Source organism: Pygocentrus nattereri, chromosome 8 (assembly GCF_015220715.1).
Source record: "Pygocentrus nattereri isolate fPygNat1 chromosome 8, fPygNat1.pri, whole genome shotgun sequence".
Taxonomy (NCBI): Eukaryota; Metazoa; Chordata; class Actinopteri; order Characiformes; family Serrasalmidae; genus Pygocentrus; species Pygocentrus nattereri.
The window spans coordinates 43,945,574-43,959,199 of NC_051218.1; the positions used below are offsets into that span (position 1 = coordinate 43,945,574).

General features: G+C 42.3%; 1 protein-coding gene across 2 annotated transcripts in view; it reads left to right on the forward strand.

Annotated features, from left to right (window-relative positions):
* Nucleotides 1–1,571: 1,571 nt before the first annotated feature.
* flt4 (fms related receptor tyrosine kinase 4) overlaps nucleotides 1,572–13,626 on the forward strand; it is a 54,022-nt gene continuing 41,967 nt past the window's right edge. For both annotated transcript variants that reach the window (XM_017712507.2, XM_017712508.2), the window contains exon 1: nucleotides 1,572–1,928. In XM_017712507.2, the coding sequence (XP_017567996.1) occupies nucleotides 1,871–1,928 (58 nt within the window). In that variant the 5' untranslated portion in view covers nucleotides 1,572–1,870. The remainder of the gene's footprint in view (nucleotides 1,929–13,626) is intronic.

Sequence of the window (13,626 nt, forward strand, 5' to 3'; positions counted from 1 at the left end):
AATTAAGACAGTTCTGAAGGCAAAAGGGGGTCCAGCATTTTACTAGCAAGGGTACTAGTGTACCTAATAAAGTAGCTGGTGAGTATATATTAGTATATATGAATTTCTCTTATATCCAACTTATATTTGACACATAAGGCCAGCTGTCGGAAGAAAACCTTGTCTCTCCAAAATGGTAACTTTACAGGAGAGGCAAAAAACTTTCTTTAATTTTAATGCAAGTCAATGGAACCAGATGTTTTTCCAAGTCATTTTGGGCCGTTTCTTTTAGTCCTTTCATCATGAAATACACACACAATGTAAAGAGCAACAGGCATTTTCAAACTATGACAAAAACTGAAAAAAGACAAAAGTGGAGATACAAAGCTTTGTTTGACAGCAGTGATATGTAACATAACGTATATACCAGCTTATTTGACATTGGCAAATATGGGACACATTTACCAGCTTATTCAAATACATATATTTAAAATAGATGTTAGAAAACATTTTTCATAAATGGGTGGCATGTATTACTCATATTTACTAGCTTTGAGTGCCTTCTAGTGCATTTCATGGTGATCTTTTGCTTTTAAAAAATCGTCCAGTATTTCCATCAGATATATATATATATATATTTGATGTCTGACACTTTATGATGGACTACATGTGCACATATACCAACCACGCATAACATGATGACCACCTCCTTGTTTCTGCGCTCATTGTCCACTTTATCAGCTCCACTTACTGTATAGCTGCACTTTGTAGTTCTACAGTTACAGACTGTAGTCCATCTGTTTCTCTGATACTCTGTTACCCTGTTCTTCAGTGGTCAGGACCACCATGGACCCTCACAGAGCAGGTACTATTTGGGTGGTGGGTCATTCTCAGCACTGCAGTAACACTGACGTGGTGGTGGTGTGTTAGTGTGTGTTGTGCTGGTCTGAGTGGATCAGACACAGCAGTGCTCAGTGTCACTGCTGGACTGAGAATAGTCCACCAACCAAAAATATCCAGCCAACAGCGTCCTGTGGGCAGCGTCCTGTGACCATTGATGAAGGACTAGAGGATGTCCAACACAAACCGTGCAGCAGCAGATGAGCTGTCGTCTCTGACTTTCCATCTACAAGGTAGGAGTGTCTAATAGAGTGGACAGTGAGTGGACAGTGTTTAAAAACTCCAGCAGCACTGCTGTGTCTGATCCACTCGTACCAGCACAACACACACTAACGCACCGCCACCACCACGTCAGTGTTACTGCAGTGCTGAGAATGACCCACCACCCAAATAGTACCTGCTCTGTGAGGGTCCATGGGGGTCCTGACCACTGAAGAACAGGGTAACAGAGTATCAGAGACACAGATGGACTACAGTCTGTGAGTGTAGACGAGGAGGTGGTCATAATGTTATGCCTGATTGGTGTGTATCAGATTTAGGGATTATCTTTTGTTATAGACCCTTGATTTCAGCTGGTTAAGAGGGAATGGTCACCTCACAGGAGTTCAGCCTGTGGGAAGTTAAGGAGGAGACTCCTAACCCAAAGGTCCGAAGCCTGAGCCGCTGCCCCCAAGCATTTTATGAACCAAAGGGGTGGGCGAGCGAGTCAGTCACGGGAGGAAAGGGAAATGATTGTAAATCCATTCAGATCCCCGCGAATTCAGTCTCTCCTTTTTTTGTAACAGGGGGTAGAAACATCTCCACATTTTCTCCTGCTCGTTCGTCCTGAAGCTCTCTCGGTTTCCCGCGCTGATGAGAGAGAGGGGCGCGCGAGCCACCTGAGGGACTCTGAGGACTTTAAGTTGAAGCTGCCGCTCAGCGAGTAAATGACACCAGAAAACCAACGAGTTTGGCATCAAATCTGAAACCTTCGAGGACTGTAACACTGGAGATGAAGAGAGAGTGCACACTTTTCTGTGGGATTTGGATCGGGATAGCCTCTTTCTCAGGTGAGGGCGCCGTATTTTGGGGGTGAGTTGCTGCCCGGAAAGTTGCTAACTAGGTTAGCTAAAGTTCACTCGGATGTCCCAACGGCTGCTCTGTGCTGTGTGTGTGTGTGTGTGTGTGTGTGTGTGTGTGTGTCCCTGTGTGCTTTCCCCTCAGATTTCCAACCCTAATATCGCTCCTTCCAAGAGCTGCTTTTAAAATGTGTACCTGTAATTTAGACAGGCCTATTTCAGCCTATAGTTTTCTTCCTTTTTTAGCTTTCCTCGGAAAAACCAGCATAGACTACCACAGCTAACCTAGGTTAGGTTAGTTGGTTAGCTGTTCACCAGCAAAGCACGTCGCTGTTGTCTCGTATCTCAATTTTCTGACGTTTTTCAGTTTTTGATATGGTTTTGAAAACGCCTGTTGCCCTTTATATTGACATCTCATGATGAACTGCGTAAGAGAAATTACATAAAATGACTTCGAAAAATTCCGGTTCCGTTGACTTGCAGTCAAAGTGAAGCAGTTTTTCCCCCCTCCTCCTGTAAAGTTACCACTTTGGAGATAATGAGGTTTTCTTCCCAAACTGGCGATGTTGTTATGTTTTGGCAGTTTACCCTAGCATAGAATTCATAACTACTAGTCTGTGCTGGATATTTCAGCAGAGAGTTGACAGAATAAACGTTATCAAATTTTTCTACCTCACAAAAATAGAGCAGCGTGGACCAGCTGGCCTGCATTCCCAAGTACTAGCTTACAGCCTCACAGTAGCTCAGACAGTTGGTTATAATTGTTCCCTGGTCACACATTATGAGATGTCACCGGGAGTATTTAAAGCAATCTGGGATTGAAGAAAGCTGCTGTGAATAGTGTGTCGCTTCACAGACCACAATCTTTGCCTGCATCATCGTTGACATTCATATTGTCAGAAGTCAATGGGCCAGGCCAAATTATGTGATGGTCTAGAGAAGCAGATCAGCTAATATTTTAGGCCACAGAACATCCTCTCACTGTCTCAGTGTCACTACAGGGACCTGGACTTTAATTTAACTGATCGGTGATGATCATAGGCAACAAATGTGTTAGGATGATGAATGATGTTGGAATAGATTTCATCAGGATACGCAGATTTAAAGACATGGGTCGTTCTACAGAAACAGCCGTTTTTGTGTCCCTAGCGTTTACAGATATATTACACTTCAAAAACATGTTAGGGTCAAAATTTAGTGATGTATTAAAGTAAAACAGTGCATTATTTTAATAATTACACCTTCTTGAGCCTCAGTTTAGCAGTGTTAGTTTTAAAATTGATCATATAGGATTCCAAATACCACAGACGTGTGTAAAAGATGAGGCTATATGTTGAGTTTTTTTTCTGCTGTTTTAACTGCAGTGCAACAAAAAGCTTTTATTTTAAAATAAAAAGCACACTGATCACAGGTCACTTGACATCCTTTTACCTGTTTTCTGAGGATCTATGAAGAAAAGCACATGGTGAGTCCACTGTGTCTCTCAGTGATCAGAGATTTTCTCATTCAGCTCATGATCTCACATGAAGCTTTTAGTTGAAGTCACTGGTGTGACCGACTTTATTCTGAGGTAATTGTGAAAAAATTGAACACAAATGGATTGAATTACACATTTTAATAGATGTTCCATGATTGACAGCATGTGGTTTGATGCTCTGTAGCAGCCGTTTTTGTAAAATGTATTTTATTAAAAATGTCTCTTTATTGTGTGTAACACCAGTGAGGAGCGGTAACACCAGTGACTCCTGTTGAGAGGTAGAAAAGTGGACGTTTCTGTAGAATGACCTGCATAAAATAGGTTGATGAAAGCGTGGCACGTAAAGCGCTACCTGAACGTCCATATGATGATCAGTTTTGGCATCACTGCTTGCGCTTTAACCTGAGGTCACTCTTTCAGCTGAACAGCACTTAATTGGTTTGATGGTCTGTTATCAGCCATCAGGTTCCAGCAATATTCACTTTTTGCCCCTTTAGTGGCTTTATTGTTCTCTCATGAAATGATAATTAACTTCACGTATATGAAAGCTCACCCTATTTAAGCCAGCTTTCTGTTAGATGCCTCTTTTGTGTATTATGATAATCATACTTGAGAGATTTTGCACGCCGGTATTTCCTCTGTACGCAGCTCTGCTCCAGTAACCCATCTCTGAAATCAAACTCTCAGTGAGGGATGTGCTGTTCGCCAGTCATAATATCTAGAGGACTGTTTAAGACAACAAAAGCCCCCGGTTCTCTGCTTGGATCTGAGGAATCAGAGCATGTTCTTAAGGGAACGTTCCCCTGCCACACTGACATTCACTGGCGGAGTTTGGTATGAAAGCTTCTCCTCACTGAATTCCAAATGCAGAGTGTATCGAGATGTCGTCTGTCATCGCAGGTGTCAGTTAGTGAGACCCAGGAGGGGAACTTGCCGCATGCCGGGTTATACATACCGTTCCCCGCACCTTGGGTGGAGGCTTCTGCGGAAAGATGGCCTCTCTCAACATTAGGAATCCGCAGCCATAAGAGACACAGATATATGTTTCTCTGTTAAATATCTTCACAAATGAAAACCACGTGGAGGCTTGGTGGCCGAGGAAATTCGTCTGTTTTGTTGTAGCAAAGCCTGGGTCCAATTATAAGAAGTGGTCCCCCAATTACTTATCTGAACACTAACCTCAATTGAAGCAAAAATGGGAAAATTGGGGACTCTGAGGCACAAAAGAGATGATTGTAATTTCATTGGCGGCAAAGTTTGTTCAACAGACAAGCGCCAGGGGCAGCAGAAGAAGCTGTCCACTTTTATTGATTTCAAGTAAGCCTCTGTGGGCTGTTAATGTAATTCCCCTGAATGGAAGACGATTAGCCCTTGAGCTGGCTGAGTTAACATGGCTACCATTTCAGTTTTGAAAAAATCTCGAATGTTCCTTGAAGTCCAGATGACAGGGCTCAAATGCTATGAGCATGTTACTCCAGAAGATGTTTAAATAAAACTCCCGGCCTCCACTTGTCCCTTTTGTTGGACAACTCACTCACTGCAATGTGTTTCATGTTACCGTCATGGTGATTAAAAACAGCTTGAGACTCACTCAGTGATGTTTCACTCGACTTACAGGGCCGTGTTTGAAGTGAGAATGTCATTATCGGACCGGGAAGCTGTGGAATCTTCTGTAAATCTTCTGTAATCTACTGTAGTGTGCTATGAGTAGTAAGCTAATGTCCATCTCTGCCTTAATTGCCTCCAGGAGATGCAATTAAGGCGGAGATGGGCAGCACATACACACTGACACTTAGCCCACACAGAGCTTTTCCCTTCTGTAAACTTTGCTCAGATTTGAAGTGCTTTATGTTTAGATTCTTTGCATCTAATGATGCAGCGGTAGGTGGGCATGAAAAAGCACTTCTTGGTGTCCAGACATAATAGGAAAGAAGTCATGTGAGTGGAACTGTTTTCTTTTGTTCGAGAAATGCTCTCCGTTCCGGTCCTGGAAGGACTCGGTCTCATTGCAGTTACATTTAATTCGTTAATGACTGAGGACTGTCCTAATTAGTTAATGACTGAGGACCATGTTTAATTAATTTTGTTTAATCTTAATAGAAATCCAAGCATTGAAGTCTGATTCAGTGAGCAGGGAGCTAATGTTTAGTTCGAAATAGCCTGATTTGTATACATTAAGCTTTGCAAAGCGCGAGTGCTGATAAGGTTTGTTTTGGTATTTCATGTTCTAACGAATTAACTGAAGGCTACAAGAGAGCAGGCTTTTTCTGAAACTCTCACATTTGGGCCCAATAAAAAACTACAGCCTTTTCATTTCTTCTGACTGACATTTACTCTAAAGATCCTTAGGAATAGATGTTTGTTTTATATGGAGATCTAATGGAGAACGTCAGTACTTTATGCAGAATTTCTGTTTGTGTTCATCACAGGCTTATCACAGTGTTTTCTATTGAAAATAAGACGCCTTCGCAAAAAGTCTTTTCATTTAAATCTAAATGGCCTGTGGCAAAAAGTCATGATGCTATATGAAGCATCATCACAAGGTTTCTCTAGTTACCAATATGACATGCCCTGTCATTGAGGTCAGTGAGGGTTCATGGGAAAGAGAGTATTTAGTAGGCTCTGAGGAAACTGCCAGCTTCCTCCTGGCCTCCCACACCCATTCTATTATCTAACCCCCTTACCTCCTTCCGACCTTTCTGTCTGTATTCTATGGAAGCATCAGCACTGTCATGCCTTATCAGATTTATTTGCTCCATGGGGAATCCCTCGTTATCTGAAATGTGAGGCAATGACTTGGAACTTTGCCATTTTAAATGTCTACTCAATTAATGGGAGTGTTGGTACAATATATTTCTCCAGAGTTTTCCTGGTGTAAGGATGATGTGACATCCCCACTGGTTCAAACAAAGGAATGAACACTGCTCTAGGTTAGAGTACTACAATTTGGGTTTAAGCATGTGTATCTGATTTCGGCCCACGGGCCTCGAAGTGCATGAGAATCTGTTGTTCTGCCGCAGTCGTCAGTGGAAAATGCTCTTCCTTGTAACCTTGCAGAGGGAAGTAATTTTGGGCCAAACGTGATGACAATTGAAACAGCACAGTGGAAAGCGGAGTGTGTCCTGTGTGGCCGCCGGCGCAGGTACAGGAAATTGTAGTCAGGGGACAAGTGCGGCATGTAGGAAACACACGCTGATGCCTTCCACCCCCTGTCCCCCCCACCACCCCCAAAACATCCTCACTTCAAGTCCAGTCAGGAAATAGGAAGGGCCCTAGCAAGCAGATAAATGTGCACAAAAAACCTACAGTTTCTCTTTGGCTCTCATCCTTCATAGACAACAAAGGAATCAAAGTCAGTGCTGGCCTTGTGTGGAGAGGAAAGAGGAATTAGGCCCAAAAAGCTTTACTCTTTCTGTCTTTCTGTGAAGTGTGTGTTGCACATCCCCACCCCAGTGTTGACTAAGCTCCTCCACAGGGAGCAGGGGATGCTGACTCTTCAATCCGGGGAGGAGGTCTGTTCCATGGCCTGGCTGCCCCTCTTGCCGGCCGGACACAGTGCTATTTCAATTCAAGGCAGTGTTGGCTCAGGGCCCCACTGTCTGACTGGAAAGGTAGGCTTTGGCCTTGTCAGAGTGCATCCTTACTTTATAAAAAGCACAACTCAACTTATTATTCAACTTACTCATGTATAATCTCCTTCCTGACACCTACTTCTATATAGCTTTTGTGTGAAAGGGGCCTCATTCATAGCCTGATTTTTGTCCATATACATTGTTGCTGCCAGGAGAAATGTTTTGCTTAACTCCTCAAAAATCTTTTATGACAAGGGTTGAGTTATTCAAAGCATTTTTTGCAAACTGCCAAGAAAGAACTATCAGTACTATTGATTTTGTAGAGATGTATGTCATACAAAATTAAACTGGATTTAGTTCAGCATCAGTTTTTGCACTGAATAAGGTCTTGTGCACAGTTTTTCTGCCTTAAACCATTTTAAAGAGCACAGTTACAGAATGGCCATTTCATTTCTGTCCTTTCCATTTTCTTCTGTCATTCCTTCCAAGACCTCGGAGTGTACCATGTGAGTGGATGGCATTTCTTGAGTTATTTGTGCAGACCTTCGAAGTATGAACCTAACTCATATATATTGGGCTCAGTAATGAACTTTGCCCCCACTTGTCAGCTAAAGGAGTAAAGCTGGGCGTGTGAAATTGTGAAAAATTGGTGAACTTTCCATTGAGAGTGGGGAAGAAAATTGCAAAGAGCAGATGAAAAGCTAATCGAAAAAATGTCACTATTTCTCTCAAAAGGAAATTGTGAAGCGAGAACCGAGGCAGGAAAACAGGAAATTTACTGGAAATGAAAAAAAAAAATCAGTGCCTATCAAAGCTGCCATGTTTCCGTTCATGTCGTACAAGAAAGAAACTCTTTCACTTTGTGTACTTGTAAAGGCCTAAAACCCTATTGCTTTATATTTTTTGGAGATAAGCAGTGCAGATGTGTCTTCAAAGGGTAAAAAATGACTATAAACTTTCTATTGCTTAGTGGATCTGATTTATCTACTTTCTACGGGACTGCTAGTTGTCCAAATAGATGGCAGCTTGACGATGGCTTTTCTTGACTGTGACAAATTGATGCTGCGAGCCGTTTGTCAGCAAAAACAACATCTGTTGCATGACCAGTTTTGTTGGGGGCAAGGTTGGTAAAACCTCCAGACATGTGGTCCTTTTAAAGACAAAGCTCTTTTTCCACCACCGATTCCTTGTAACTAATAGGTACCTGTTATATTGATTTCAACATGTTTATGAAAGTCCAGCAGTAATGCCTCAACTATTTTTGCTGCTTTCTTGAGTATTTGTTTCAAATTAGAGCAACATGTGCACCACAGCTTGGAAAAGCAGCTCACTGAGTTATTTGCTTCGTCTTAATGAAATATATCCTCATAACATGATCTGTGTCAAGCTCTTATTGAGCATTAAATTAACACTCATCTCTTGAGAAATGTGTAGTATCTGTGCAACCCACATGTCTGGCTAAACAACAAAAACTATGCATCCAAATGTCTGAAAAAAGACAAGGAACCCTAAAAGGCTGTATGCATTAGTGTTAAAGCTGTTAGCCTTTAGCTTTTGCCTTGTGTAATGCTCTGTGTGTCATGCATTGAATTTGTTTGGATTTGCCCAGGGCTTAGCTCAAGTGAACCTTGTACACTGCTCATGAACAGTCTCTAGGCCAGAACTAATTAAAGGCTTCGCAGCCTTTAAATATTTATGCTAAAATTGTAGAAATGTCATTACTGAGAGGAGACTTCAGGCTTACACTTGTATTGTGTAATATAGAAAATGACTGGGTTTAATATATTGCCTCATGTGCAGACTACAACAGATTAAGTATTTAACATGGAGCACTGTGAGTGATATACGTACATACCAATCAGGAATATCATTATGACCTCCTCCTTGGTTCTACCCTCATTGTCTATTTTATCACCTCCACTTACTGTATAGGTGCACTTTGTAGTTCTACAGTTACAGACTGTAGTCCATCTGTTTCTCTGATACTCTGTTACCCTGTTCTTCAGTGGTCAGGACCCCCATGGACCCTCACAGAGCAGGTACTATTTGGGTGGTGGGTCATTCTCAGCACTGCAGTAACACTGAAGTGGTGGTGGTGTGTTAGTGTGTGTCATGCTGGTACGAGTGGATCAGACACAGCAGTGCTGCTGGAGTTTTTCAACACTGTGTCCACTCACTGTCCACTCTATTAGACACTCCTACCTTGTCAGTCCACCTTGTTGATCTAAAGTCAGAGACGACAGCTCATCTGCTGCTGCACAGTTTGTGTTGGTCGTCCTTTAGCCCTTCATCACTGGTCACAGGACGCTGCCCACAGGACACTGTTGGCTGGATATTTTTGGCTGGTGGGCTATTCTCAGTCCAGCAGTGACACTGAGGTGTTTAAAAACTGGCGTGCTGGAGGTCATTTTGCAGGGCTCTGGCAGTGCTCCTCCTATTCCTCCTTGCACAAAGGCGGAGGTAGCGGTCCTGCTGCTGGGTTGTTGCCCTCCTACGGCCTCCTCCACGTCTCCTGGTGTACTGGCCTGTCTCCTAGTAGCGCCTCCAGCCTCTGGACACTACGCTGACAGACACAGCAAACCTTCTTGCCACTGCTCGCATTGATGTGCCATCCTGGATGAGCTGCACTACCTGAGCCACTTGTGTGTGTTGTAGAGTCCGTCTCCTGCTACCACGAGTGTGAAAGACCACCAACATTCAAAAGTGACCAAAACATCAGCCAGAAAGCAGAAAGGTACTGAGAAGTGGTCTGTGGTCCCCACCTGCAGAACAACTCCTTTATTGAGTGTGTCTTGCTAATTGCCAATAATTTCCACCTGTTGTCTATTCCATTTGCACAACAGCTGTGAAATTGATTGTCAATCAGTGTTGCTTCCTAAGTGGACAGTTTGATTTCACAGAAGTTTGATTTACTTGGAGTTATATTGTGTTGTTTAAGTGTTCCCTTTATTTTTTTGAGCAGTGTATAATGTGTATATTATATATACATAAAATGTGTGTGTGTGTATATATGTATATATATATATATATATATATATATATATATATATATATATATATATATATATATATATATATATATATATGTACTATGTGTGTGTGTATATGGACTGGAAGGATTTCAAAGGCAGGCGTAGTTCCCTTTGCATGTTTATACAGTGTGTGCCTTCAGCTGCCACTATCTGTTAGTCAACGCCATTAATTGCTTATATATTAGTTATTTATCATATTCAAAGCTGTTGTAAATCTACTCCAGGCTGAAGACACATATAGTATGTTTGGGGAGATGACGTGGGTACTTATTCATATGGAAAAGATTGACATCTGGCGCACAAGGCTTCCATAACTGTCCCACACCGAGACTAAAATCCGATTCCTATTGGGAGATTCTAAGTATGCTAAGCCCCATCTGAATCTGGGCTGGGGTATCCCACATTTCCCAAATGCCTACGATTTGCTGCGTGCCTCGGTAGAATCCAAATATATCTATAGTCCTTGTTTTGGCACTAGACACACTTCATGAGTCTGACATTCTCTCAGAGTCAGCAGTGAATTCACCCTCAACATGCATATCTGGAGCCAGGACACCAACCCAGTTCTGCAAGTTAGCCTTTTTTGAGCACAACCTACACATCTGGGAGGAATACTGTGAGGGATATATGCAGGGAAGAAGATGTGACAGTTCACACTGGGAGCTTCTTATTGTTCCCCATAAATCATCTCCAGCCACCATATTGGGCCCAGCATGTTCTCTTTCTTTCACAGCATGGGCTCTATGTGGATATAGATCATCCTAAATCACATGGAACCAACGCAGTGCATTGCAAGATGGCGAAATGCCCACTCTGTCTTTATCCTGGGCCGCAGGATAACATAACAAATGAGGCATGAGGTTGTTTGAACGTATAGTTCCATTGTACCTCACGCCTGGCCGCATGTATGAAATAGAGACATATTGTAGGATGCATAATGGCCTATGGCTCATATGAAGGGTGAGGCATGCACACATGCGTATAAATTATAATGCACACACAGTATTTCCATCACGTTAACACCACCACCTCATATTAGGAAAGGATATGCTGGATTTCTCAGCCTACTCTCTGACCAGAAACTTGGCATTGAACCATCTCCGGTCAAAGAACCAGCGAAGAGAAAGACTGGTATGTCAGTAAAGCAGTTGAGCTATTCGAGAAATCCATCAGCAGTCTTTGGCTGCTGCCTGCTCTACAGTATCAGCAATCAGTCAGCTCTGCCCCTGGGGTGGACCTTTATCTCCCCACCCAGGAGAGTAAAATCTTATTCCCTTCATTTTCCCACTCCTCCTAATCCTCAATCTTTTGTAGCTTGCATTATCGGTTGTTTCTATGCTTGCAACATGTGTAGACAGTAATGTGGGCTGCGGTCGTATGGTAGTGTGAGCCTGCTGGAAACATAAATAGCCTTTGATGAAATTTCATAAATAGAGAGTGCATAGTTGCAAACATCTGTAGTGCACCTCGGCATGCTAAAATGAACTGTACCTAAGCCTCTGGCTTGTGTACACCACATGAAGTGTTTTAGCTCTAAATGAACCGTATCAATAAGTTTGTGAATTAAAAATGAATAACTGCAGTTATTACAGGCTAAGTAGTCAGCTTTATTTGCTGCATACTCTGTGGAGCCATGGAAAGAGGATATTCATGGATATTATTGTGTGTTATCATGAGAGGGTGTAACCCGCACGCCCTTGGTGCCTGCATATTGTGCAGAAAAACTATGAGTTTAATATTTCATAACAGTTCTGCACATATCGAAAGTCCTTGTTGTGCAGGCACACTCTGAACTCGGCACTGATCCAACAAATGCACCCTTGGAGAACCGCTTCCTGCCCATGCTTCTTAAAAATCAATTAGAGTGTTCCGGGCTGTAGAAAGGTCCTGGCTTCCACTGCGAGCGCTTTGGTGTTCGGACAATTGAAAGGAAGATGTGAACCCTGTGGGGTCAAGGTGGTGCATGCAGGCTGTGGGCCTGTACTTTTCTCTGCAGGAATGTTGTCCTCTTTGTGTTTTTCTGTTAGGGTTTGGAAATTGTCTGTTCCCGAAAAAAGGCGGGTTCCTCTGACTTGTTGGCCTCTGTGTGGTGCTGTTTATTTGAACAACTGAAAATGAGTGAAAGGTCCCAGAGACAGAAGCCCCTTGGGTCCTATATTGTAGCGCCAGGACAGCTACAGCTTGGCTGTCTGCAGCGAGGCAAATCACCAGGCCTTTGAAAAGGAAAGATGGCAGTGTGTACATGCTGGGAGCTGCAGTTACAGCTCGCATTGTGTAAATAAGCAGATTGCAAACAGTACATATTGTTTTTTTAAACGTAGCCTCCCCATGTTAGCTGAAATACGTCTGTTGAAGAGGAAAATTGCTTTTTCTGTGCTATGATTTGGCCTTAACCCAGTTGTGGTGTTGGGGTCTGTGGGACCCATTTTCAGTGGTTATCGAAAGGAAAAAATATGTGATTTATTATCATTTCAACCCCAGATTCCTCAGCATTTGCTAATTTTCTGTGAAGTTTCTGTATTATTTTCTGTAATATTTTAATTATTTAATTAAAATTCAAAGAGGTCCAGTTAGAAAAGAATTTCCTCAAGCGAAGGTCACAGGAACATGATAATGTCTAACTTGCATCATCATTGACTTCCATATACTGTATAAGTGGCCTAGTAGGTAGATCAGCGTCTTATGCAGTCAACAACTGAATGTCGAATCAAATAAAGTACTGTTCAGTCATATTTCAACAACATTTATTCTCAATTTTCTCTTTTTAGAGAATGCCATGTGATATAACTTTCCTCTGAGTCTCAGTGCTCATCGTAATGCACAGATCTCATTGGCATGAGTGACATCACGTGTGATATTTACGTGTGATTGGTCTGTGAGTTTCCCGGGCTGCGAAAGCGGCACCATAAAGGCTAGAAAAGTTATGCCGATTAAAATAGGTCCAGCCTGTCGAAAATGAAAGAATTCTAAATAGGTTATATATATATATAAATTATCGGTTATAGGTCCAAGTCTGCATAGGTCCAGACTAAGACCGTGGTGCACCTATTATGTGTATGTGTTTGTATATTTGTGTGTGAGTATGGACAACATGGATAGGCTACAGCTGCTAAAAGGAGAACCCTATGTTGGCCACTCATGTTATTTTAAACATCTGGTATTTTTACATTAATTTTTGTGGCTGTATTGACTTAAAATCCAATAATGCGGTGGGTCCACCAGACCACAGAGTAACACAAGGGTTAACAGGGTAAATAGTAGAGTCTTCATAAAGTCTTTAAAGTAATCTCAAATGAACCTTGCCCACTTTTCTCTAGTGTAAGCGTACATACAATTTATAGGCCTCTATTTCACAAGACTACACTGTGGGTTCACCGTTGCTTGTTACTCTTAGGCCGCACTGATGTGTTCACTGATTCAGAGCATTCCAAACAGCACACTAACCACCACAATGTATTAGACCATGCAGACCACAGCATTAGATAGGGTGGTAGTGATGAGAGAGAAGGAGAGAAAGAACCTTTTGTCTTAGCCTGCCAGTGAGTCCCTTCTGAGCCGAGAAAGAGTTTACATTTTACACTGTAATCTTCATCATTAGTGTCATCATC